The 25,535-nt window shown below is 45.3% G+C and overlaps 3 protein-coding genes, 1 long non-coding RNA gene and 3 other non-coding genes across 7 annotated transcripts; 3 read left to right on the top strand and 4 right to left on the bottom strand.

Annotated features, from left to right (window-relative positions):
• The first annotated feature begins 1,239 nt into the window (after positions 1–1,239).
• On the top strand, positions 1,240–4,112 carry LOC128757449 (tumor necrosis factor receptor superfamily member 6B-like). The gene is made up of 4 exons (XM_053862752.1): positions 1,240–1,343; positions 1,688–2,141; positions 2,208–2,393; positions 3,551–4,112. The coding sequence occupies exons 2-4, from the start codon at positions 1,742–1,744 to the stop codon at positions 3,844–3,846; spliced, it is 882 nt and encodes a 293-aa protein (XP_053718727.1). The 5' UTR covers positions 1,240–1,343; positions 1,688–1,741; the 3' UTR covers positions 3,847–4,112.
• On the bottom strand, positions 2,372–19,250 carry LOC128757450 (uncharacterized). The gene is made up of 3 exons (XR_008414376.1): positions 18,157–19,250; positions 16,979–17,079; positions 2,372–8,899 (listed from the first exon to the last, which is right to left on the bottom strand). It is a non-coding gene; the product is annotated as an uncharacterized LOC128757450 (long non-coding RNA).
• Positions 4,844–4,915, bottom strand: trnaq-cug (transfer RNA glutamine (anticodon CUG)). The gene has a single exon. It is a non-coding gene; the product is annotated as a tRNA-Gln (tRNA).
• Positions 5,150–5,223, bottom strand: trnat-agu (transfer RNA threonine (anticodon AGU)). Its single transcript has one exon. It is a non-coding gene; the product is annotated as a tRNA-Thr (tRNA).
• On the top strand, positions 9,851–12,631 carry LOC128757447 (tumor necrosis factor receptor superfamily member 6B-like). Its single transcript, XM_053862749.1, has 4 exons — positions 9,851–9,966; positions 10,311–10,764; positions 10,831–11,016; positions 12,063–12,631. The coding sequence occupies exons 2-4, from the start codon at positions 10,365–10,367 to the stop codon at positions 12,356–12,358; spliced, it is 882 nt and encodes a 293-aa protein (XP_053718724.1). The 5' UTR covers positions 9,851–9,966; positions 10,311–10,364; the 3' UTR covers positions 12,359–12,631.
• Positions 13,356–13,427, bottom strand: trnaq-cug (transfer RNA glutamine (anticodon CUG)). Its single transcript has one exon. It is a non-coding gene; the product is annotated as a tRNA-Gln (tRNA).
• LOC128757448 (tumor necrosis factor receptor superfamily member 6B-like) lies at positions 17,998–20,948 on the top strand. The gene is made up of 4 exons (XM_053862750.1): positions 17,998–18,148; positions 18,422–18,869; positions 18,936–19,121; positions 20,374–20,948. The coding sequence occupies exons 2-4, from the start codon at positions 18,470–18,472 to the stop codon at positions 20,667–20,669; spliced, it is 882 nt and encodes a 293-aa protein (XP_053718725.1). The 5' UTR covers positions 17,998–18,148; positions 18,422–18,469; the 3' UTR covers positions 20,670–20,948.
• The last annotated feature ends 4,587 nt before the right edge of the window (positions 20,949–25,535 follow it).

Below are 25,535 nucleotides of genomic sequence, written 5' to 3'. Positions count from 1 at the left end.
AAGGCACTGCACTTTTGCCATTGCAACTTTCCTGCCAATTCGACACCAAACAAACGAAACAAATACAGTTGCCAAGGGTCACGATTCGGATGTGAACTATTCTGAATCCATTCCTGAGTGTCCAAATTGCCACGATGGAAATCTAAAATAGAGGGACGATAAAAGCGGAACTCACCAGTGCAACGTCACTCGAACACTATACGGGATGTAAACAAACATGGCCGACCTCCCACCACCCATCTCCCTCCAGGCTGTTTCTGACCCTCGACATCTCGACCCTGTGGAACAGATCAGCAGCCACTGTTTTAATTGGCTGCATTTATGAGCCGCAGAACAACTCTGTACACACACACGCACACACACACAAACATTCTTCACCTTTACCTCTCAGACTCCGCCCATCCAAGCCTATGTCAGGCTCCGCCCTTGTGAGGAGCTCCATGACAAAACAAGGAGCACTACACACTGTCAGCCCAGAAACTACTCACAGAAGATCATCATAAAAAAGATGGACTTATTTTATCATCAGTTTTTATTTAGCAAGGACATTTCTTTAAATATAAGTAGCAAATAAAGCCTATCTTTTGAAAATCATTTCCCCTCATGTTGTTCCAAAACAATAAAGGATCGCAACTTAACTGCATTAAAAAAAAAAAAAGTCATGCACTACCAGGCAAGTTTCCACATTATCTACCAAGACTGTTGTTACGGACAGAGGAAAAATGTAGCTTAGATTCAGCCTTGTTCCTGATAAAAAGAAAACAAGTCATAATTTGCTTCAACTATTTTAGTTGAATATTTTTCATTTTAGAGTCATTACATTTCAAGAATATTGATCATTAATGTTGGGTGAATATCATGGTAACATAACAATGGACAACACATTTAACATCAGACATGATGGAACTTCTTCACTAATTCATTAATTGTGTTTCATCCATCCAGTTACTTCGCTCTGACCTCATCAATATTTTGAGGGAGACGTGGAGTGCTAAATGCTGTGGTGGGTCTAGAAGTATTGAGGCTAGTATTTTGTACTTCAACTGTACTTGAGGAAGTGAGAATTATTCACAACATAGTTCAAGTTGAAAGAGCAGAAGCAACGATTTGTGGCTGGTTTTGTTGACCACGAACTGGTTCTTGTGGCATGAAGCCAACAAGGTCAAAACTCATTGTCTATCGCCATGTTTATTGGGTGTGTACGTTCTTTGATTCTTTATCTGGCAATGTGGCCACAATGTTTCGTTCACCTGGCCAAATAGTGGAGTAGGGTGTGACGTCCAACATAAAAAAGGAGGAAGACAAGCAGCGGGACCGTCATCGTCCTCCAGCAAACGCTCGCGGTGAGTACCTGAACGCGGAGCCTGCCTCCGTCTGATTTGGAGTTTGGTGGCGGGTTCCAGTGGTGTCGGATGTCGGAGTGGTTCCAGCTGTTCGGCAGCTTCTTCATTGATTCTAAATTTGTAAATTTAGAATCAATAAAGAAAAAAAGGACTAAGAAATAGCCGCTCAATCTAATAAAGGGCATCAGACAAAAATGAGTTTATATAATGCCATGATCTGTGACAGTATTGTGTTTAGGAAATGAATGTATTATTCACTGTGACGATGACTGTATTTTCTATCAGTGCAATTCTTCTTCTTCTCCAGTTTGAATAACAAAATGTCGCTTCTTTATTGATCCTAGATTTAAACCCCGCCACTCCCTCCGTATTCAAGCGTCACCTTCCGCCTCACACAGATGTCGCCCTCGGTCCTGCTGCTCCTGGTCATCTGCCTCAGTGCAGTTCAGGCTGAACCGTCCGCACCGACCAGGACGTACAGTGTTTTGGACCGGAACACCAACACGCTAGTGGAATGTGACTTTTGTCCTCCAGGAACATTCATGGTCTCCAGCTGCACAACGACGCAGGCGACCAGGTGCTCTCCGTGTCCCGCAGGCTCCTTCGTCGATTTTTGGAACATCCAGATGTCGTGTCTGCCCTGTGAAACCTGCGACTGGACCCAATACCAGACGGCTGAGTGTCGGGCCAACAGCAACCGTCAATGCCAGTGTCAACCCGGACACTACCAGTTGGAGAACATGGACACCTGCTTGCCGCACAGCACTTGCCCCCCCGGGGAGGGCGTCCTCCACCAAGGTACCTTCTTCCACCAGCAGGAAACTGAGTGTCACGCCTGGTGACAGTAACAACTCTCCTCTCCAGGGACGCTGGTCGCTGACACTGTGTGCCAACCGTGTCCAAACGGAACATTCTCGAACCATAACTCCGCACAGCAAGAATGTTTGACACACCAGCTTTGCGAGTCATTAGTGGGGTTCAAGAGCCTCCTACCTGGGACCACCTGGCACAACAGCATCTGTGTGAAGTGTGACAGCATCATAGTCGCAGGTAAATGAACCAGAACCGAGTATAACCCATTTAAAACAAAAGCGAAGAGTGGCGTCATATCAAGTTATATAATCCCGACGTTAATTCGCTGTAAGAAATGGGCGTCGCCATTTTGTCGCTCTCATTTGACCCATGGACCATCACGTCACATGTGGTACGTTTGTTTACAGTGGTGACTTTTCTTGAAACTAGATCCTGGATCATCATGATTATTATATAAATTTCGAACTCACAAGTGGAATCAGACAAAAATTACTTGATACAGTGCAATGATCTGTGATGCTATGAACTGGACTGTAAGTGCCGTTTCTCTTGAAAAGCCCTTGAAAAAGTGCCCTAACTGCAGCGTGAACATACTGGTTCACATGAAAAGGGTGTTTTGGCAGTAATTTGCAGATTCTCATGCCTACGCAGAGTGAATTGGCAAATCCCAGGATAGTAGAGGAAGGTTGTGGCTTCCTCGCCCTCTCACGTTGAGAAAACATCTGAGGTAAAAGGCTGAGCCTTCACCTGGAGCTGGACAACTGAGGTAAGTAGCTGAGCAGAGGCAAATGTTTGAAGATAAGTTGGCAGTTATTCAGCAAAATAACTCAAATTAGAAATATAGGAGAAAGTTAAAGTTTGGGAGGAGAGAGACTCCAGCCAATCAGAAGCAAGAAATACGGCACCTTCCCCTACCATCCTGGGATTAGCACTCACGCCTATAGCAACTCATGTTCTACTGGTGATATTTTTATCCAGACTCACAAAAAAGAGAAATGAACAATAAGATTAACAAAGTGATAGAGACCAGATGTTGCCTTAATTCCACAAAATGTACCTCTCAAAATGCAGGAAATAGAGTAGAGTTTCAGTGGGTTCAAATTTCAAAATGTCCTGGCCCCAAAAACAACACTGTGACACCCTGACTCACACTCCCAGCTAAAAGCCTGCCTGCCATTGATACTCAGGTGTGACGTGTATATGTAAAGATGAAGAATTTCTCATGTTCTGACGTGTTACTGACCAAGGAGTGGGCGTCACGTGATGTCCGTGATGCGCCCAGCTGATCTCGATGAGGAGAACAACAGCATGTATCACAGTGGTGGACATGGTTATGATTGTCACTGACATGAATCGCTGCATCTCTGATGGTCTGCTCCGGTGTGGTTCCGCAGAAGCAGAGGAGTATTTTGCAGAAATCCTGCCAGCGTTCTTCGCCTACCACGCTCTCTCTCGTGATGAGCTGGCCAACATCCTCTATAAAATTAGCGGCAAAACGCTAAAAGCCACGTTTCATCTGTCAAGCTCAGAGCTGGAAGAGGAGATCAACACCTGGCTGTTCACTGCCACAACAACACAGCTGGAGCAGCTGCCGCTGATCGTGCAGAATTCGGGAGCGAGAACCGCGGGGGAGAAACTTCAGACGCTGCTGAAGCAGATTAGACAAAATCTCACCAGTGTTTGTGGATGAGGTCAAAGATTGATGGCCGCCGCGGTTATGTCTGTGCCGACGTGGAAGACACGTCCATCATCCATCCACCTGTCTTCATGCTAACGGCTCCTCAGAAAGGAGGTTTAGCATCTCCTGTGCTCGTTGACATTGATATACTTCTGCTTGACCTGTTATTCTTCTGGATGTGGGATTTAACATATCAACGGTTTCAGTACAAACCTGTTTCATGTCAAATTCTGACAATAAAACTTCCCTTTCTGGCACAAAACCGCATCACTAGCATAATGGTTATTAGCATGGCCTGCTACATTTCAATAAACAGTGTGGAATTGTTAGATATCAACCAGCGTCCACAGGACTTCACTGGAGTATTTTTGTGATTTCCAGGTCAGAGAATCCTCACTACTACACGAGTGTGCAATCCAACATGGCTTCCCTGTCATGACTTCATTCTGAGCTCCCACTTCAGATGAAACTGGACCTGGACCTCCAAGTCCAGGTCTCAATGGACACCACTTTGAAGAGCCAATGTCAACAGTTGGCCTCATGAAAAGATGCTGTGTGTGCACTGGTGTGAGCGTTCATGTAAATTCTGTCGACTTTCACTGGCTTTAAAGCTCATGGTGGAGCAGAGTGGCGCAGTGGAAGTGTGCTGTGCTCAGGAAGGTGTGGTCCACAATTCGCTGCCTTGGCTTAGACCACAGCTGATCACACAACAGTTACAGCCAACTCAGTTGCAACCAATTAGTAACTGAGTTACAGTTACTAGTTACCTTGAACCCAGGATGTCCTGTTTATTAGACAGGCACTTTGACCAGCTCAGCCACAGCACCGTATAGCTAAAGAGTCTCGGGGTCTTGGAGATCTCCAAGTGAAATGGGAATTAAATAAAATAGAGGAAGGTGGCTCCTGTGAAAGGTTGTGCCTGTCTGGAACAGTATTTGGAGTCAGTCGCAGGAAGCGCTTCAGCAACATGTCAGTGTGACCAAAGGCAACTCTCAGGACACGATAACAGAGGTTCCACCGAGACTTGAACTCGGATCACTGGATTCAGAGTCCAGAGTGCTGACCATTACACCATGGAACCAAAGGTTTAGACTCCAGAGTGGTCCTTGGATGTTCTTCGTAAAACGCATGAATATGGTGGTGAACAATGCAATGCAATGGATGTTGCTCCCTCATAATAAAACTACATTGTCCCCATCATTTATCTGCTCAGGACCTCTGAGTGAGGACCGAACCATCTTTGAACTGCAGTGTCAACTTGGCACAAATGTTAGTTTGCTCTGTGAACCAGTCTGAAAAAGACAGTGGACATATCAGGCACTGCTGGGATTTGAACCCAGGACCTCCTGTTTACTAGACAGGCGCTTTGACCAGCTAAGGCACAGCGCCACATGGAGAAAGAGAGAACGAGAACGAAGAATGATTTATTCTAAAGACACCGGATTGGTGAGAAGGTGTCCTCTTGACTGGTTGGAACCAAAGCCTGCACCCGCTGCAGCTCTTTGAATACCGGTTTGACAACTGCGGTTTAGGTGTTTCCACATTGTTTGAATACGTTTGACCACATCTTTAAGAAGAGATTCAATTTTCTGAAGGTGTGGCAGCTTTCATTAAAGCCATGGCACTGAACCATCATTAACCCTGCCACGTGAATGCTCTTCAGTGAGGACACAGCATCAGTCAGGTTCCACAGAGACTTGAACTTGGATCACCGGATTCAGAGTCCTGGCCATTACACCATGGAACCATGGGGTTGACTTCTACACCTCATGACCTCATGGCCTCAGCGTGCTTCTGCTGCTCCACTCTGCTTCCACTTGGCTCATAACAGAGAACTGGCTCATGTCGACGTCAAAGTGTTTCTTTGCAGCGCTGTCATTTCTCCATGTTGTGGCTCTCTCACTGCATCTGTCTCAGACGTAAACAAACCTGGCAACGCAAGGTTCCTAGAAAAAACAACGCATGAATATCATGGTGGGCAACAATGCTTGGAGCCAGAATGGAACAAACTCATTGCTTCATACGTTTATTTGAATCCAACTTCAAAGATGCAACAACAAGCCTTTCATCTCGACTTGATTTGAAGGAAAAGGAGCAGAGAGAAGCACCATTAGCATCTCCACCCTCACAGTTACCACCTTAAGCACCTTAAGCATCTAGAAACATGAAACTCTAAATGTGTATCACATAAAATGCATGAACTAAAAGGCGATCATGTTTGCCCTTGAATGACCTCCAGAGAGCGGCTTTGCAGCCCCACCCTGCACCTGACATTCATCACCTCTTCACAAAATTGACAATTCAGTCGATCCAGTTTTTGGTGCACTGCAGAAGGCCAATGGTTTTCATTTGGAGCTGGATGAGAGTGGGACACGGTGAATGACTTGTGTGACACATGCTCTAGACGGACGCATGACTTCAGGATCAAAACTGAATCCACTCTCCTGAGCCCCCCCTTTTTTTTCTGATCTGACCTTATGACTGAAAATGACAAGCATTGTTCTGAATCACCCAACTGCAACTGGTTACGTGCAGTGAAAAAATGTTGCAGGAAGTTTTCATGACTGACATTCTCGAGTGATTCACATCGCAGATGAAAACAGATGACAGAAATGCTGTTTATTGTTCATAAAAGCGTGCTGGCCTCATAACCCAGAGGTCAGTGGATGGAAACCATCCCCTGCTCTCAGGGTCTTTGGATGTTCCCCCTTTGTTTACATGTGAGACAGACATGACCAGGCATGGAGAAGTGAAAGAAACAGAGAAACACTTGGACGCTTGCCTTTTTCATCATCAGGGTTCAAATCCAAGTGTTGCTTTTAACATGATGGTCAGATGAGCTTTCCTCTTGCTTCAGGAAGTGGAGAAATCAACCTGAGAATCTGATGTTCACTGAAAGGTTCCATGGTGTAATGGTCTGGACTCTGAATCCAGTGATCTGAGTTCAAGTCTCAGTGGAACCTCACCTTCACTGCCGTGTTTGAATCGTGTGCTGTTCACCTCTCTATGCTTCGACCTCTCTGTCTCTTGCAGCTCTGTCTCAGATGTGAACAACCATCATTTATCTGCTCAGGAACTCTGAGTCGGGCTGGGCGACATGACCGCAAATTAAATGCACGATGAATGGAAAGCACAGTTTGCAAATGAAGTGAAACAGTGCTCTGTCGAGGTACTCCACATCTTCGTGGTTCAACCTTGCTTTCAGTTAATACATTATCCCAATATAAAATTGCTTTATTTCATGTATTCTTTATATATAGAGAGAATGTTTAGGTTTAGGTTTGCGAGACGAGGAAGCAGAGGACGGGGTGAGATGGAGGAAGACGATCCGCTGTATCTCCTGAAGGGAGAAGCCCAAAGAGAAAGAAGCTGTTTATGTGCCATAACTACCTGACAGTAAACATTTGGAGTTAAATTGCACTGTGCATGGACAGCGTCTTGCAGTAAAGGTCTGGGGATAAACTGTTTCAGTGATTGCAGCAACACCAGACAAACCAACATCCAACCAATGTCCCCGGAGCACTGCACCCCAGGACAGCCTTCAGGAAGGATGCTGAGCAGCTCCGCCTCAGCTACCATTCAGCAATTAGCATGACAGCAGTCAGAAAGTTTGTGGGATACGTTCCCTCAAGTTATTGTCTCATTTGGGTTGGACAATAAACCTTTGCTGCATATATAGAAGGTGTTTTTGACTGGTTGCTCTGTTGATCATGTCACTGGATGTATCTGTGAAGCCTTCCAGAGACATCAACAAAAGGCATGAAACTGGGTTTGTGGTTGGCCTGTGTTTTAGGGAGAGGGCAAGTGATGTTGATCACGCTCCTCGCAGGGTGAATGGTTATCATTGATTTTAGGACGTTAATACCTTGAATGTTCACCCCTAACACTGGCTGGATGGGTGGAGTCATGTGACCACACACGCTTTACTCCGTCTTAAAGGGAAATGCACATCTGCCCACAAGAGCACACGGTCAGAACAGATGAAAACAACTTTGATTTTGCTTTTATTATGAATTATACTGAATTTACCAACATGGACAAATTGACGTCGGTCATTGTGGTACATTTTGTTAATGGCAACATTTTCGGGTTATTGCCGAGCCATAACTCTGAGTGAGGACCAAACCAACATAGTCCCTGACTGTAACAATGAAAAGAAAAGCAGAACTTTTCGTTCCCTTGTGCGTCTGGATTTTGCAGTGAGAACATCAGCAACTATCAAAAGGGGAAGTTCCACCGAGACTTGATCTCGGATCGCTGGATTGAGAGTCCAGAGTGCTGAGCATTACACCATGGAACCAATTCAATTAGTGTTTAAAGTTGTAATGTTTTCAATTCAATCACAATAAAGAAAGTGGTGTGTTTACTTTAGTTGCTCAGGGGAAAAAATCTGTAAAAATCTGTTTCGACCAAAAGGAAAAAAAAAGATTACTGGTGCACCCCTAGTGTTACCAATTTGTTTCGATCAAGGGCGTCAAACTGAACCACCAAAGGGCTGCTGTGGACCTTTGAGGGCTCGTTCGACACCCGTGGTTTCAGGCGTTTCTAAGTAACTTCCAAATACTTTATCACCAAGACAACACACACACAGTCAAGGCATGTTAGCAATAAATAAAATATTTCATATAATATAATTACAACGTCCATTGTCCCCATCATTTATCTGCGCAGGAACTCTGAGTGAGCACCAAACCGTCTTTGACCTGCAGTGTCTGCCCAGCACAAATGGTTAGTTTGCTCTGTGGGCCAGTCTAAAAAAGACAGCAGACATATGAGGCGTGAGTTCTGCAAGGCACTGCACTTTTGCCATTGCAACTTTCCTGCCAATTCGACACCAAACAAACGAAACAAATACAGTTGCCAAGGGTCACGATTCGGACGTGAACTATTCTGAATCCATTCCTGAATGTCCAAATTGCCACGATGGAAATCTAAAATAGTGGGACGATAAAAGCGGAACTCACCAGTGCAACGTCACTCGAACACTATACGGGATGTAAACAAACATGGCCGACCTCCAGACCCATCTCCCTCCAGGCTGTTTCTGACCCTCGACATCTCGACCCTGTGGAACAGATCAGCAGCCACTGTTTTAATTGGCTGCATTTATGAGCCGCAGAACAACTCTGTACACACACACGCACACACACACAAACATTCCTCACCTTTACCTCTCAGACTCCGCCCATCCAAGCCTATGTCAGGCTCCGCCCTTGTGAGGAGCTCCATGACAAAACAAGGAGCACTACACACTGTCAGCCCAGAAACTACTCACAGAAGATCATCATAAAAAAGATGGACTTATTTTATCATCAGTTTTTATTTAGCAAGGACATTTACTTTAAATATAAGTAGCAAATAAAGCCTATCTTTTGAAAATCATTTCCCCTCATGTTGTTCCAAAACAATAAAGGATCGCAACTTAACTGCAGTAAAAAAAAAAAAAAGTCATGCACTATCAGGCAAGTTTCCACATTATCTACCAAGACTGTTGTTACGGACAGAGGAAAAATGTAGCTTAGATTCAGCCTTGTTCCTGATAAAAAGAAAACAAGTCATTATATGCTTCAACTATTTTAGTTGAATATTTTTCATTTTAGAGGCATTACATTTCAAGAATATTGATCATTAATGTTGGGTGAATATCATGGTAACATAACAATGGACAACACATTTAACATCAGACATGATGGAACTTCTTCACTAATTCATTAATTGTGTTTCATCCATCCAGTTACTTCGCTCTGACCTCATCAATATTTTGAGGGAGACGTGGAGTGCTAAATGCTGTGGTGGGTCTAGAAGTATTGAGGCTAGTATTTTGTACTTCAACTGTACTTGAGGAAGTGAGAATTATTCACAACATAGTTCAAGTTGAAAGAGCAGAAGCAACGATTTGCGGCTGGTTTTGTTGACCACGAACTGGTTCTTGTGGCATGAAGCCAACAAGGTCAAAACTCATTGTCTATCGCCATGTTTATTGGGTGTGTACGTTCTTTGATTCTTTATCTGGCAATGTGGCCACAATGTTTCGTTCACCTGGCCAAATAGTGGAGTAGGGTGTGACGTCCAACATAAAAAAGGAGGAAGACAAGCAGCGGGACCGTCATCGTCCTCCAGCAAACGCTCGCGGTGAGTACCTGAACGCGGAGCCTGCCTCCGTCTGATTTGGAGTTTGGTGGCGGGTTCCAGTGGTGTCGGATGTCGGAGTGGTTCCAGCTGTTCGGCAGCTTCTTCATTGATTCTAAATTTGTACATTTAGAATCAATAAAGAAAAAAAGGACTAAGAAATAGTCGCTCAATCTAATAAAGGGCATCAGACAAAAATGAGTTTATATAATGCCATGATCTGTGACAGTATTGTGTTTAGGAAATGAATGTATTATTCACTGTGACGATGACTGTATTTTCTATCAGTGCAATTCTTCTTCTTCTCCAGTTTGAATAACAAAATGTCGCTTCTTTATTGATCCTAGATTTAAACCCCGCCACTCCCTCCGTATTCAAGCGTCACCTTCCGCCTCACACAGATGTCGCCCTCGGTCCTGCTGCTCCTGGTCATCTGCCTCAGTGCAGTTTGGGCTGAACCGTCCGCACCGACCAGGACGTACAGTGTTTTGGACCGGAACACCAACACGCTAGTGGAATGTGACTTTTGTCTTCCAGGAACATTCCTGGTCTCCAGGTGCACAGCGACGCAGGCGACCAGGTGCTCTCCGTGTCCCGCAGGCTCCTACATTGATTCTTTGAACGTCATCATGTCGTGTCTGCCGTGTAAAACCTGCGCCCGGACCCAATACCAGACGGCCGAGTGCCGGGCCGACAGCAACCGTCAATGCCAGTGTCAACCCGGACACTACCAGTTGGAGAACATGGACACCTGCTTGCCGCACACCACTTGCCCCCCCGGGGAGGGCGTCCTCCACCAAGGTACCTTCTTCCACCAGCAGGAAACTGAGTGTCACGCCTGGCGACAGTAACAACTCTCCTCTCCAGGGACGCTGGTCGCTGACACTGTGTGCCAACCGTGTCCAAACGGAACATTCTCGAACCTTAACTCCGCACAGCAAGAATGTTTGACACACCAGCTTTGCGAGTCATTTGTGGGGTTCAAGAGCCTCCTACCTGGGACCACCTGGCACAACAGCATCTGTGTGAAGTGTGACAGCATCATAGTCGCAGGTAAATGAACCAGCTCTCATTTGACCCATGGACCATCACGTCACATGTGATATGTTTACAGTGGTGACTTTTCTTGAAACCAGTTCATGGATCATCATGATTATTATATAAATTTCGAACTCAAGTGGCATCAGACAAAAATTACTTGATACAGTGCAATGATCTGTGATGCTATGGACTGGACTGTAAGTGCCGTTTCTCTTGAAAAGCCCTTGAAAAAGTGCCCTAACTGCAGCGTGAACATACTGGTTCACATGAAAAGGGTGTTTTGGCGGTTATTTGCAGATTCTCATGCCTACGCAGAGCGAATTGGCAAATCCCAGGATAGTAGAGGAAGGTTGTGGCTTCCTCGCCCTCTCACGTTGAGAAAACATCTGAGGTAAAAGGCTGAGCCTTCACCTGGAGCTGGACAACTGAGGTAGGTAGCTGAGCAGAGGCAAATGTTTGAAGATAAGTTGGCAGTTATTCAGCTAAATAGCTCAAATTAGAAATATAGGAGAAAGTTAAAGTTTGGGAGGAGAGAGACTCCAGCCAATCAGAAGCAAGAAATACGGCACCTTCCCCTACCATCCTGGGATTGGCACTCACGCCTATGGCAACTCATGTTCTACTGGTGATATTTTTATCCAGACTCACAAAAAAGAGAAATGAACAATAAGATTGACAAAGTGATAGAGACCAGATTTTGCCTGAATTCCACAAAATGTACCTCTCAAAATGCAGGAAATAGAGTACAGTTTCAGTGGGTTCAAATTGCAAAATGTCCTGGCCCCAAAAACAACACTGTGACACCCTGACTCACACTCCCAGCTAAAAGCCTGCCTGCCATTGATACTCAGGTGTGACGTGTATATGTAAAGATGAAGAATTTCTCATGTTCTGACGTGTTACTGACCAAGGAGTGGGCGTCACGTGATGTCCGTGATGCGCCCAGCTGATCTCGATGAGGAGAACAACAGCATGTATCACAGTGGTGGACATGGTTATGATTGTCACTGACATGAATCGCTGCATCTCTGATGGTCTGCTCCGGTGTGGTTCCGCAGAAGCAGAGGAGTATTTTGCAGAAATCCTGCCAGCGTTCTTCGCCTACCACGCTCTCTCTCGTGATGAGCTGGCCAACATCCTCTATAAAATTAGCGGCAAAACGCTAAAAGCCACGTTTCATCTGTCAAGCTCAGAGCTGGAAGGGGAGATCAACACCTGGCTGTCCACTGCCACAACAACACAGCTGGAGCAGCTGCCGCTGATCGTGCAGAATTCGGGAGCGAGAACCGCGGGGGAGAAACTTCAGACGCTGCTGAAGCAGATTAGACAAAATCTCACCAGTGTTTGTGGATGAGGTCAAAGATTGACGGCCGCCGCAGTTATGACTGTACCGACGTGGAAGACACGTCCATCATCCATCCACCAGTCTTCATGCTAACGGCTCCTCAGAAAGGAGGTTTAGCATCTCCTGTGCTCGTTGACATTGATATACTTCTGCTTGACCTGTTATTCTTCTGGATGTGGGATTTAACATATCAACGGTTTCAGTACAAACCTGTTTCATGTCAAATTCTGACAATAAAACTTCCCTTTCTGGCACAAAACCGCATCACTAGCATAATGGTTATTAGCATGGCCTGCTACATTTCAATAAACAGTGTGGAATTGCTAGATATCAACCAGCGTCCACAGGACTTCACTGGAGTATTTTTGTGATTTCCAGGTCAGAGAATCCTCACTACTACACGAGTGTGCAATCCAACATGGCTTCCCTGTCATGACTTCATTCTGAGCTCCCACTTCAGATGAAACTGGACCTGGACCTCCAAGTCCAGGTCTCAATGGACGCCACTTTGAAGAGCCAATGTCAACAGTTGGCCTCATGAAAAGATGCTGTGTGTGCACTGGTGTGAGCGTTCATGTAAATTCTGTCGACTTTCACTGGCTTTAAAGCTCATGGTGGAGCAGAGTGGCGCAGTGGAAGTGAGCTGTGCTCAGGAAGGTGTGGTCCACAATTCGCTGCCTTGGTATAGACCACAGCTGATCACACAACAGTTACAGCCAACTCAGTTGCAACCAATTAGTAACTGAGTTACAGTTACTAGTTACCTTGAACCCAGGATGTCCTGTTTATTAGACAGGCACTTTGACCAGCTCAGCCACAGCACCGTATAGCTAAAGAGTCTCGGGGTCTTGGAGATCTCCAAGTGAAATGGGAATTAAATAAAATAGAGGAAGGTGGCTCCTGTGAAAGGTTGTGCCTGTCTGGAACAGTATTTGGAGTCAGTCGCAGGAAGCGCTTCAGCAACATGTCAGTGTGACCAAAGGCAACTCTCAGGACACGATAACAGAGGTTCCACCGAGACTTGAACTCGGATCACTGGATTCAGAGTCCAGAGTGCTGACCATTACACCATGGAACCACAGGTTTAGACTCCAGAGTGGTCCTTGGATGTTCTTCGTAAAACGCATGAATATGGTGGTGAACAATGCAATGCAAAGGATGTTGCTGCCTCATAATAAAACTACATTGTCCCCATCATTTATCTGCTCAGGACCGAACCATCTTTGAACTGCAGTGTCAACTTGGCACTAATGTTAGTTTGCTCTGTGGACCAGTCTGAAAAAGACAGTGGACATATCAGGCACAGCTGGGATTTGAACCCAGGACCTCCTGTTTACTACACAGGCGCTTTGACCAGCTAAGGCACAGCGCCACATGGAGAACGAGAGAAGTCTCAGTGTGTTGGGAGATAAAGTATTTCCAACTGACACGGGAATCATCAAGAAATGAGGCTGCTGTGGGGAACAGTGAGGTGTGAAAAGTTGAGCCTGACTGGAACAATGATTTATTTTAAAGACACTGGATTGGTGAGAAGGTGTCCTCTTGACTGGTTGGAACAAAAGCCTGCACCCGCTGCAGCTGTTTGAGGACCGGTTTGACAACTGCGGTTTAGGTGTTTCCACATTGTTTGAATACGTTTGACCACATCTTTAAGAAGAGATTCAATTTTCTGAAGGTGTGGCAGCTTTCATTAAAGCCATGGCACTGAACCATCATTAACCCTGCCACGTGAATGCTCTTCAGTGAGGACACAGCATCAGTCAGGTTCCACGGAGACTTGAACTTGGATCACCGGATTCAGAGTCCTGGCCATTACACCATGGAACCATGGGGTTGACTTCTACACCTCATGACCTCATGGCCTCAGCGTACTTCTGCTGCTCCACTCTGCTTCCACTTGGCTCATAACAGAGAACTGGCTCATGTCGACGTCAAAGTGTTTCTTTGCAGCGCTGTCATTTCTCCATGTCGTGGCTCTCTCACTGCATCTGTCTCAGACGTAAACAAACCTGGCAACACAAGGTTCCAAGAAAAAACAACGCATGAAAATCATGGTGGTCAACAATGCTTGGAGCCAGAATGGAACAAACTCATTGCTTCATACGTTTATTTGAATCCAACTTCAAAGATGCAACAACAAGCCTTTCATCTTCACTTGATTTGAAGGATTGAAAAGGGGCAGAGAGAAGCACCATTAGCATCTCCACCCTCACAGTTACCACCTTAAGCACCTTAAGCATCTAGAAACATGAAACTCTAAATGTGTATCACATAAAATGCATGAACTAAAAGGCGATCATGTTTGCCCTTGAATGACCTCCAGAGAGCGGCTTTGCAGCCCCACCCTGCACCTGACATTCATCACCTCTTCACAAAATTGACAATTCAGTCGATCCAGTTTTTGGTGCGCTGCAGAAGGCCAATGGTTTTCATTTGGAGCTGGATGAGAGTGGGACACGGTGAATGACTTGTGTGACACATGCTCTTGACGGACGCATGACTTCAGGATCAAAACTGAATCCACTCGCCTGAGCCACACCTGTTTTTTATCTGACCTGATGACTGAAAATGACAAGCATTGTTCTGAATCACCCAACTGCAACTGGTTCCGTGCAGTGAAAAAATGTTGCAGGAAGTTTTCATGACTGACATTCTCGAGTGATTCACATCGCAGATGAAAACAGATGACAGAAATGCTGTTTATTGTTCATGCAAGCGTGCTGGCCTCATAACCCAGAGGTCAGTGGATGGAAACCATCCCCTGCTCTCAGGGTCTTTGGATGTTCCCCCTTTGTTTACATGTGAGAGAGACATGACCAGGCATGGAGAAGTGAAAGAAACACTTGATTACAGAAATCAACCTGAGAATCTGCTGTTCACTGAAGGACGTCAGTCTCCAGTGGTTCCATGGTGTAATGGTCTGGACTCTGAATCCAGTGATCTGAGTTCAAGTCTCAGTGGAACCTCACCTTCCCTGCCGTGTTTGAATCGTGTGCTGTTCACCTCTCTATGCTTCGACCTCTCTGTCTCTTGCAGCTTTGTCTCAGATGTGAACAACCATCATTTATCTGCTCAGGAACTCTGAGTCGGGCTGGGCGACATGACCGCAACTTAAATGCATCATCCCAAGCACGATGAATGGAAAGCACAGTTTGCAAATGAAGTGAAACAGTGTTCTGTCGAGGTACTCCACATCTTCGTGGTTCAACCTTGCTTTCAGTTAATACATTATCCCAATATAAAATTGCTTTATTTCATGTATTCTTTATATATAGAGAGAATGTTTAGGTTTAGGTTTGAGAGAAGAGGAAGCAGAGGACGGGGTGAGATGGAGGAAGACGATCCGCTGTATCTCCTGAAGGGAGAAGCCCAAAGAGAAAGAAGCTGTTTATGTGCCATAACTACCTGACAGTAAACATTTGGAGTTAAATTGCACTGTGCATGGACAGCGTCTTGCAGTAAAGGTCTGGGGATAAACTGTTTCAGTGATTGCAGCAACACCAGACAAACCAACATCCAACCAATGTCCCCGGAGCACTGCACCCCAGGACAGCCTTCAGGAAGGATGCTGAGCAGCTCCGCCTCAGCTACCATTCAGCAATTAGCATGACAGCAGTCAGAAAGTTTGTGGGATACGTTCCCTCAAGTTATTGTCTCATTTGGGTTGGACAATAAACCTTTGCTGCATATATAGAAGGTGTTTTTGACTGGTTGCTCTGTTGATCATGTCACTGGATGTATCTGTGAAGCCTTCCAGAGACATCAACAAAAGGCATGAAACTGGGTTTGTGGTTGGCCTGTGTTTTAGGGAGAGGGCAAGTGATGTTGATCACGCTCCTCGCAGGGTGAATGGTTATCATTGATTTTAGGACGTTAATACCTTGAATGTTCACCCCTAACACTGGCTGGATGGGTGGAGTCACGTGACCACACACGCTTTACTCCGTCTTAAAGGGAAATGCACATCTGCCCACAAGAGCACACGGTCAGAACAGATGAAAACAACTTTGATTTTGCTTTTATTATGAATTATACTGAATTTACAAACATGGACAAATTGACGTTGGTCATTGTGGTAAATTTTGTTAATGGCAACATTTTCGGGTTATTGCCGAGCCATAACTCTGAGTGAGGACCAAACAAACTGAACCACCAAAGGGCTGCTGTGGACCTTTGAGGGCTCGTTCGACACCCGTGGTTTCAGGCGTTTCTAAGTAACTTCCAAATACTTTATCACCAAGACAACACACACACAGTCAAGGCATGTTAGCAATAAATAAAATATTTAATATAATATAATTACAACTTCCATTGTCCCCATCATTTATCTGCGCAGGAACTCTGAGTGAGCACCAAACCGTCTTTGACCTGCAGTGTCTGCCCAGCACAAATGGTTAGTTTGCTCTGTGGACCAGTGTAAAAAAGACAGCAGACATATGAGGCGTGAGTTCTGCAAGGCACTGCACTTTTGCCATTGCAACTTTCCTGCCAATTCGACACCAAACAAACGAAACAAATATAGTTGCCAAGGGTCACGATTCGGACGTGAACTATTCTGAATCCATTCCTGAATGTCCAAATTGCCACGATGGAAATCTAAAATAGAGGGACGATAAAAGCGGAACTCACCAGTGCAACGTCACTCGAACACTATACGGGATGTAAACAAACATGGCCGACCTCCAGACCCATCTCCCTCCAGGCTGTTTCTGACCCTCGACATCTCGACCCTGTGGAACAGATCAGCAGCCACTGTTTTAATTGGCTGCATTTATGAGCCGCAGAACAACTCTGTACACACACACGCACACACACACAAACATTCCCCACCTTTACCTCTCAGACTCCGCCCATCCAAGCCTATGTCAGGCTCCGCCCTTGTGAGGAGCTCCATGACAAAACAAGGAGCACTACACACTGTCAGCCCAGAAACTACTCACAGAAGATCATCATAAAAAAAGATGGACTTATTTTATCATCAGTTTTTATTTAGCAAGGACATTTACTTTAAATATAAGTAGCAAATAAAGCCTATCTTTTGAAAATCATTTCCCCTCATGTTGTTCCAAAACAATAAAGGATCGCAACTTAACTGCAGTAAAAAAAAAAAAAAAGTCATGCACTATCAGGCAAGTTTCCACATTATCTACCAAGACTGTTGTTACGGACAGAGGAAAAATGTAGCTTAGATTCAGCCTTGTTCCTGATAAAAAGAAAACAAGTCATTATATGCTTAAACTATTTTAGTTGAATATTTTTCATTTTAGAGGCATGACATTTCAAGAATATTGATCATTAATGTTGGGTGAATATCATGGTAACATAACAATGGACAACACATTTAACATCAGACATGATGGAACTTCTTCACTAATTCATTAATTGTGTTTCATCCATCCAGTTACTTCGCTCTGACCTCATCAATATTTTGAGGGAGACGTGGAGTGCTAAATGCTGTGGTGGGTCTAGAAGTATTGAGGCTAGTATTTTGTACTTCAACTGTACTTGAGGAAGTGAGAATTATTCACAACATAGTTCAAGTTGAAAGAGCAGCAGCAACGATTTGCGGCTGGTTTTGTTGACCACGAACTGGTTCTTGTGGCATGAAGCCAACAAGGTCAAAACTCATTGTCTATCGCCATGTTTATTGGGTGTGTACGTTCTTTGATTCTTTATCTGACAATGTGGCCACAATGTTTCGTTCACCTGGCCAAATAGTGGAGTAGGGTGTGACGTCCAACATAAAAAAGGAGGAAGACAAGTAGCGGGACCGTCATCGTCCTCCAGCAAACGCTCGCGGTGAGTACCTGAACGCGGAGCCTGCCTCCGTCTGATTTGGAGTTTGGTGGCGGGTTCCAGTGGTGTCGGATGTCGGAGTGGAGTGAAATAGTCGCTCAATCTAAAAAAGGGCATCAGACAAAAATGAGTTTATATAATGCCATGATCTGTGACAGTATTGTGTTTAGGAAATGAATGTATTATTCACTGTGACGATGACTGTATTTTCTATCAGTGCAATTCTTCTTCTTCTCCAGTTTGAATAACAAAATGTCGCTTCTTTATTGATCCTAGACCCCGCCACTCCCTCCGTATTCAAGCGTCACCTTCCGCCTCACACAGATGTCGCCCTCGGTCCTGCTGCTCCTGGTCATCTGCCTCAGTGCAGTTCAGGCTGAACCGTCCGCACCGACCAGGACGTACAGTGTTTTGGACCGGAACACCAACACGCTAGTGGAATGTGACTTTTGTCCTCCAGGAACATTCATGGTCTCCAGCTGCACAACGACGCAGGCGACCAGGTGCTCTCCGTGTCCCGCAGGCTCCTACGTCGATTTTTGGAACATCCAGATGTCGTGTCTGCCCTGTACAACCTGCGACTGGACCCAATACCAGACGGCCGAGTGCCGAGCCGACAGCAACCGTCAGTGCCAGTGTCAAACCGGACACTACCAGTTGGAGAACATGGACACCTGCTTGTCCCACAGCACTTGCCCCCCCGGGGAGGGCGTCCTCCACCAAGGTACCTTCTTCCACCAGCAGGAAACTGAGTGTCACGCCTGGCGACAGTAACAACTCTCCTCTCCAGGGACGCTGGTCGCTGACACTGTGTGCCAACCGTGTCCAAACGGAACATTCTCGAACCTTAACTCCGCACAGCACGAATGTTTCACACACCAGCTTTGCGAGTCATTAGTGGGGTTCAAGAGCCTCCTACCTGGGACCACCTGGCACAACAGCATCTGTGTGAAGTGTGACAGCGACCGAGTTGGAGGTAAATGAACCAGAACCGAGTATAACCCATTTAAAACAAAAGCGAAGAGTGGCGTCATATCAAGTTATATAATCCCGACGTTAATTCGCTTTAAGAAATGGGCGTCGCCATTTTGTCGCTCTCATTTGACCCAGGGACCATCACGTCACATGTGGTACGTTTGTTTACAGTGGTGACTTTTCTTGAAACTCGATCCTGGATCATCATGATTATTATATAAATGACTGACATGATAGTGGCTCTTGAGCCGAGCTGCGATGATGGGAAACTGGATTCAACAAAATTCCATTGTAAAAACAGGAAAATATTAGAGAATTTCAATCTAACAAGTGGAATCAGACAAAAATTACTTGATACAGTGCAATGATCTGTGATGCTATGAACTGGACTGTAAGTGCCGTTTCTCTTGAAAAGCCCTTGAAAAAGTGCCCTAACTGCAGCGTGAACATACTGGTTCACATGAAAAGGGTGTTTTGGCAGTAATTTGCAGATTCTCATGCCTACGCAGAGTGAATTGGCAAATCCCAGGATAGTAGAGGAAGGTTGTGGCTTCCTCGCCCTCTCACGTTGAGAAAACATCTGAGGTAAAAGGCTGAGCCTTCACCTGGAGCTGGACAGCTGAGGTAGGTAGCTGAGCAGAGGCAAATGTTTGAAGATAAGTTGGCAGTTATTCAGCAAAATAACTCAAATTAGAAATATAGGAGAAAGTTAAAGTTATGGGAGGAGAGAGACTCCAGCCAATCAGAAGCAAGAAATACGGCACCTTCCCCTACCATCCTGGGATTGGCACTCACGCCTATAGCAACTCATGTTCTACTGGTGATATTTTTATCCAGACTCACAAAAAACAGAAACGAACAATAAGATTGACAAAGTGATAGAGACCAGATTTTGCCTGAATTCCACAAAATGTACCTCTCAAAATGCAGGAAATAGAGTAGAGTTTCAGTGGGTTCAAATTTCAAAATGTCCTGGCCCCAAAAACAACACTGTGACACCCTGACTCACACTCCCAGCTAAAAGCCTGCCTGCCATTGATACTCAGGTGTGACGTGTATATGTAAAGATGAAGAATTTCTCATGTTCTGAAGTGCTACTGACCAAGGAGTGAGCGTCACGTGATGTCCGTGATGCGCCCAGCTGATCTCGATGAGGAGAACAACAGCATGTATCACAGTGGTGGACATGGTTATGATTGTCACTGACATGAATCGCTGCATCTCTGATGGTCTGCTCCGGTGTGGTTCCGCAGAAGCAGAGGAGTATTTTGCAGAAATCCTGCCAGCGTTCTTCGCCTACCACGCTCTTTCTCGTGATGAGCTGGCCAACATCCTCTATAAAATTAGCGGCAAAACGCTAAAAGCCACGTTTCATCTGTCAAGCTCAGAGCTGGAAGGGGAGATCAACACCTGGCTGTCCACTGCCACAACAACACAGCTGGAGCAGCTGCCGCTGATCGTGCAGAATTCGGGAGCGAGAACCGCGGGGGAGAAACTTCAGACGCTGCTGAAGCAGATTAGACAAAATCTCACCAGTGTTTGTGGATGAGGTCAAAGATTGACGGCCGCCGCGGTTATGTCTGTGCCGACGTGGAAGACACGTCCATCATCCATCCACCAGTCTTCATGCTAACGGCTCCTCAGAAAGGAGGTTTAGCATCTCCTGTGCTCGTTGACATTGATATACTTCTGCTTGACCTGTTATTCTTCTGGATGTGGGATTTAACATATCAACGGTTTCAGTACAAACCTGTTTCATGTCAAATTCTGACAATAAAACTTCCCTTTCTGGCACAAAACCGCATCACTAGCATAATGGTTATTAGCATGGCCTGCTACATTTCAATAAACAGTGTGGAATTGCTAGATATCAACCAGCGTCCACAGGACTTCACTGGAGTATTTTTGTGATTTCCAGGTCAGAGAATCCTCACTACTACACGAGTGTGCAATCCAACATGGCTTCCCTGTCATGACTTCATTCTGAGCTCCCACTTCAGATGAAACTGGACCTGGACCTCCAAGTCCAGGTCTCAATGGACGCCACTTTGAAGAGCCAATGTCAACAGTTGGCCTCATGAAAAGATGCTGTGTGTGCACTGGTGTGAGCGTTCATGTAAATTCTGTCGACTTTCACTGGCTTTAAAGCTCATGGTGGAGCAGAGTGGCGCAGTGGAAGTGACCTGTGCTCAGGAAGGTGTGGTCCACAATTCGCTGCCTTGGCTTAGACCACAGCTGATCACACAACAGTTACAGCCAACTCAGTTGCAACACAGCTGATGGTAAATGGTCGTAGCTAAATGATGAAAGAAATGTTGTGTTTAATGTGGAGTGAAATGCATATTCATTCATTTGGAGAGCTTCAGTAAACATGTCAGTGTGACTGAAGGAGACTTTCTTCAGAAGCAGAGTGGTGCAGCGGGAGCGTGCTGGGCCCATAACCCAGATAATTACACATGGCTGCAGGCAATACCGGTGTTTCTAGGTAACTTCCAAATACTTAATCACCAAGACATCATACACACAGTCAAGGCAGTTTAGCAATAAATAATATAATTACACAAAAGACATGTTGCTGAAGCTCTTCCTGCAACTGACTCGCAACTTTTCACACACAGGCGCCACGTTCCTCTATTATTGCTTCCTACGTTCGTTTCTCCCCCAAAATAAAACTCCACTGTCCCCATCATTTATCTGCTCAGGAACTCTGAGTGAGGACCGAACCATCTTTGAACTGCAGTGTCAACTTGGCACAAATGGTTAGTTTGCTCTGTCGACCAGTCTGAAAAAGACAATGGACAAACAAGGCACAGGTGGGATTTGAACGCAGGATCTCCTGTGAGGGGCTTTGGCCAGCTAAGCCACAGTGCCACATCGAGAATTAGGTGGACAGTTAGGTGGAAAAGTTGATCCTGACTGGAACAATGATTTATTCTAAAGACACCGGATTGGTGAGAAGGTGTCCTCTTGACTGGTTGGAACCAAAGCCTGCACCCGCTGCAGCTGTTTGAGGACCGGTTTGACAACTGTGGTTTAGGTGTTTCCACATTGTTTAAATACGTTTGACCACATCTTTAAGAAGAGATTAAATTTTCTGAAGGTGTGGCAGCTTTCATTAAAGCCATGGCACTGAACCATCATTAACCCTGCCACGTGAATGCTCTTCAGTGAGGACACAGCATCAGTCAGGTTCCACGGAGACTTGAACTTGGATCACCGGATTCAGAGTCCTGGCCATTACACCATGGAACCATGGGGTTGACTTCTACACCTCATGACCTCATGGCCTCAGCGTACTTCTGCTGCTCCACTCTGCTTCCACTTGGCTCATAACAGAGAACTGGCTCATGTCGACGTCAAAGTGTTTCTTTGCAGCACTGTCATTTCTCCATGTTGTGGCTCTCTCACTGCATCTGTCTCAGACGTATACAAACATGGCAACCCAATCCGCAACACAAGGCTCCAAGAAAAAAACGGCAGACCCTTCATGGAAGCATGAATATCATGGTGGTCAACAATGCTTGGAGTCAGAATGGAATGAACTCATTGCTTCATACGTTTATTTGAATCCAACTTCAAAGATGCAACAACAAGCCTTTTATCTCAACTTGATTTAAAGGATCGAAAAGGAGCAGAGAGAAGCACCTTTAGCATCTCCACCCTCACAGTTACCAGCACCTTTAGCATCCAGAACATGAAACTCTAAATGTGTATCACATAACATGCATGAAATAAAAGCCGATCATGTTTGCCCTTGAATGACCTCCAGAGAGCGGCTTTGCAGCCCCACCCTGCACCTGACATTCATCACCTCTTCACAATATTGACAATTGAATCAATCCAGTTTTTGGTGCGCTGCAGAAGGCCAATGGTTTTCATTTGGAGCTGGATGAGAGTGGGACACGGTGAATGACTTGTGTGACACATGCTCTAGACGGACGCATGACTTCAGGATCAAAACTGAATCCACTCGCCTGAGCCTCACCTGTTTTTTCTGATCTGACCTGATGACTGAAAGTGACAAGCATTGTTCTGAATCACCCAACTGCAACTGGTTACGTGCAGTGGAAAAATGTTGCAGGAACTTTTCCAGCAAGCAGTTTTCATGACTGACATTCTCGAGTGATTCACATCGCAGATGAAAACAGATGACAGAAATGCTGTTTATTGTTCATGCAAGCGTGCTGGCCTCATAACCCAGAGGTCAGTGGATGGAAACCATCCCTGCTCTCAGGGTCTTTGGATGTTCCCCCTTTGTTTACATGTGAGAGAGACATGACCAGGCATGGAGAAGTGAAAGAAACACTTGACTACAGAAATCAACCTGAGAATCTGCTGTTCACTGAAGGACGTTAGTCTCCACTGGTTCCATGGTGTAATGGTCTGGACTCTGAATCCAGTGATCTGAGTTCAAGTCTCAGTGGAACCTCACCTTCACTGCCGTGTTTGAATCGTGTGCTGTTCACTTCTCTATGCTTCGACCTCTCTGTCTCTTGCAGCTCTGTCTCAGATGTGAACAACCATCATTTATCTGCTCAGGAACTCTGAGTCGGTCTGGGCGACTTGACCGCAACTTAAATGCATGATCCCAAGCACGATGAATGGAAAGCACAGTTTGCAAATGAAGTGAAACAGTGTTCTGTCGAGGTACTCCACACCTTGGTTTATTTCATGTATTCTTTATATAGAGAGAGGAAGCTGGAATGGTATTTGTGAGACCTTCAGCAACTTTCAAAAGGAGAGGTTCCACCGAGACTTGAACTGCTGGATTCAGAGTGCTGACCATTACACCATGGAACCACTGGAGAATGATGACCTTCAGTGAACATCAGATTCATACACTTAGTGCACCAGATGAGAAGCTGATGGTACATTTTTTCAGTACAAAGACGTTGAAAGAAACACTTGGATTGGTATGATTGGTCCACAGAGCAAACTAACCATTTGTTATTTTGGGGGAGAAACGTAGGAAGCAATGATCTGGAACAATATTAGTCGCAGGAACCCCCTCAGTAAACATGTCAGTGTGACGAAATGCAACTTCCAATATGGGAGGTTGAACTTGGATCACTGACTTGTTTGCTGAAGGTGTTCCTGCCACTGACTCCAATTATTGTTCCAGACAGACTCAACTTCTCACACACTCCCATTCTCCATAGGAGCTATGGTCCTCTGGACCACTGGTGTCATCATGCATCTCCAGCGGTTCCACCGTGTAATGGTCAGCACTCTGGACTCTGCATCCAGCAATCCGAGTTCAAGTCTCGGTGGAACCTCTGTTGTCGTGTTCTGAGTTCCCTTTAACTTTTCACACACTACCGTTCCCACATGAGCCACGTTCCTCTGTCGTTTATTCCTATTTCAGTTAATTTGAAATACTTTATATCCGTTTCCCTGGAGCTATGTGGCGCTGTGGCTCAGCTGACTACACTTGTTGAACCAAGAAGGAACCTCATGGTCCAATGCTTCATCAAAGACACATTGAAAGAAACACTTGGATTTGGACCCTGAAAAATAAAATGAGGCAATGTAATGATCCTGAGTGGATGGTGTTGATCCATCAACCTCTCGGTTATGGGCCCGGCACACTTCCTTGCTGACCATTTAAACTTGTTAGTTGCAACATAGCTGGGGCTATTCAATTATTACTGTTATTATATTATATAATTTTATTGTTTATGTTTCCTGGGACTGTGTGTGTGCTATCACTAAAAATGCAGAATCTAAATAAAGAGAAAAACCGACCGCTGAGAGACATGACAAAGTGTCTCAGGACACGATAACAGAGATTCCACGAGACTTGAACTCGGATCACTGGATTCAGAGTGCTGACCATTACACCATGGAACCAACTTAGTTTGTCTTTCCAGAGTGTCCTGAGAGTTGAGTTCAGTCTCACACTGACATGTTGCTGAAGCTCTTCCTTCTGACTCCAAATATTGTTCCAGACAGGCAGAACATTTCACACGCTCCTGTTCCCCACAAGAGCTCCCCGCTGTGGCTTAGCTGGTCAAAGCGCCTGTCTAGTAAACCGGAGATCCTGGGTTCAAATCCCAGCAGTGACTCATATGTCCACTGTCATTCTTAAACTAACCATTGGACCAAGTTGACTGGGCACTGCAGTTCAAAGATGGTTTGGTCCACACTCAGAGTTCCTGAGCAGATAAATGATCGGGGACAATGTAGTTTTATTTTGGGGGAGAAACATAGCATCTGGATCTGATCTGAAACAATATTAGTCGCAGGAACACCTTCAGTAAACATCAGATTCTCAGGTTGATTTCTACACTTGTTGACGCAAGAAGGAACCTCATGGTCCAATGCTTCCTCACAGACACAATGGAGGCAACACTTGGATTGGAACCCTGCATGATAAAATAAAAAGAAACATAAGAACCTTGATAGCAGAGGATGG

Source organism: Synchiropus splendidus, chromosome 4 (genome assembly GCF_027744825.2).
Source record: "Synchiropus splendidus isolate RoL2022-P1 chromosome 4, RoL_Sspl_1.0, whole genome shotgun sequence".
Lineage (NCBI taxonomy): Eukaryota > Metazoa > Chordata > Actinopteri > Syngnathiformes > Callionymidae > Synchiropus > Synchiropus splendidus.
Note: the sequence above shows the minus strand (reverse complement) of the source record. Positions and strands in the feature narration are given on the sequence as shown.

Excerpts from the sequence above, each read along its gene's own strand:
- LOC128757449 (XM_053862752.1), top strand. The coding sequence starts at position 1,742 with ATGTCGCCCTCGGTCCTGCTGCTCCTGGTCATCTGCCTCAGTGCAGTT. Across the intron at positions 2,142-2,207 it reads GGAGGGCGTCCTCCACCAAG|GGACGCTGGTCGCTGACACT; the intron begins GTACCTTCTTCC and ends TCTCCTCTCCAG. Across the intron at positions 2,394-3,550 it reads TGACAGCATCATAGTCGCAG|AAGCAGAGGAGTATTTTGCA; the intron begins GTAAATGAACCA and ends GTGGTTCCGCAG.
- LOC128757447 (XM_053862749.1), top strand. The coding sequence starts at position 10,365 with ATGTCGCCCTCGGTCCTGCTGCTCCTGGTCATCTGCCTCAGTGCAGTT. Across the intron at positions 10,765-10,830 it reads GGAGGGCGTCCTCCACCAAG|GGACGCTGGTCGCTGACACT; the intron begins GTACCTTCTTCC and ends TCTCCTCTCCAG. Across the intron at positions 11,017-12,062 it reads TGACAGCATCATAGTCGCAG|AAGCAGAGGAGTATTTTGCA; the intron begins GTAAATGAACCA and ends GTGGTTCCGCAG.
- LOC128757448 (XM_053862750.1), top strand. The coding sequence starts at position 18,470 with ATGTCGCCCTCGGTCCTGCTGCTCCTGGTCATCTGCCTCAGTGCAGTT. Across the intron at positions 18,870-18,935 it reads GGAGGGCGTCCTCCACCAAG|GGACGCTGGTCGCTGACACT; the intron begins GTACCTTCTTCC and ends TCTCCTCTCCAG. Across the intron at positions 19,122-20,373 it reads TGACAGCGACCGAGTTGGAG|AAGCAGAGGAGTATTTTGCA; the intron begins GTAAATGAACCA and ends GTGGTTCCGCAG.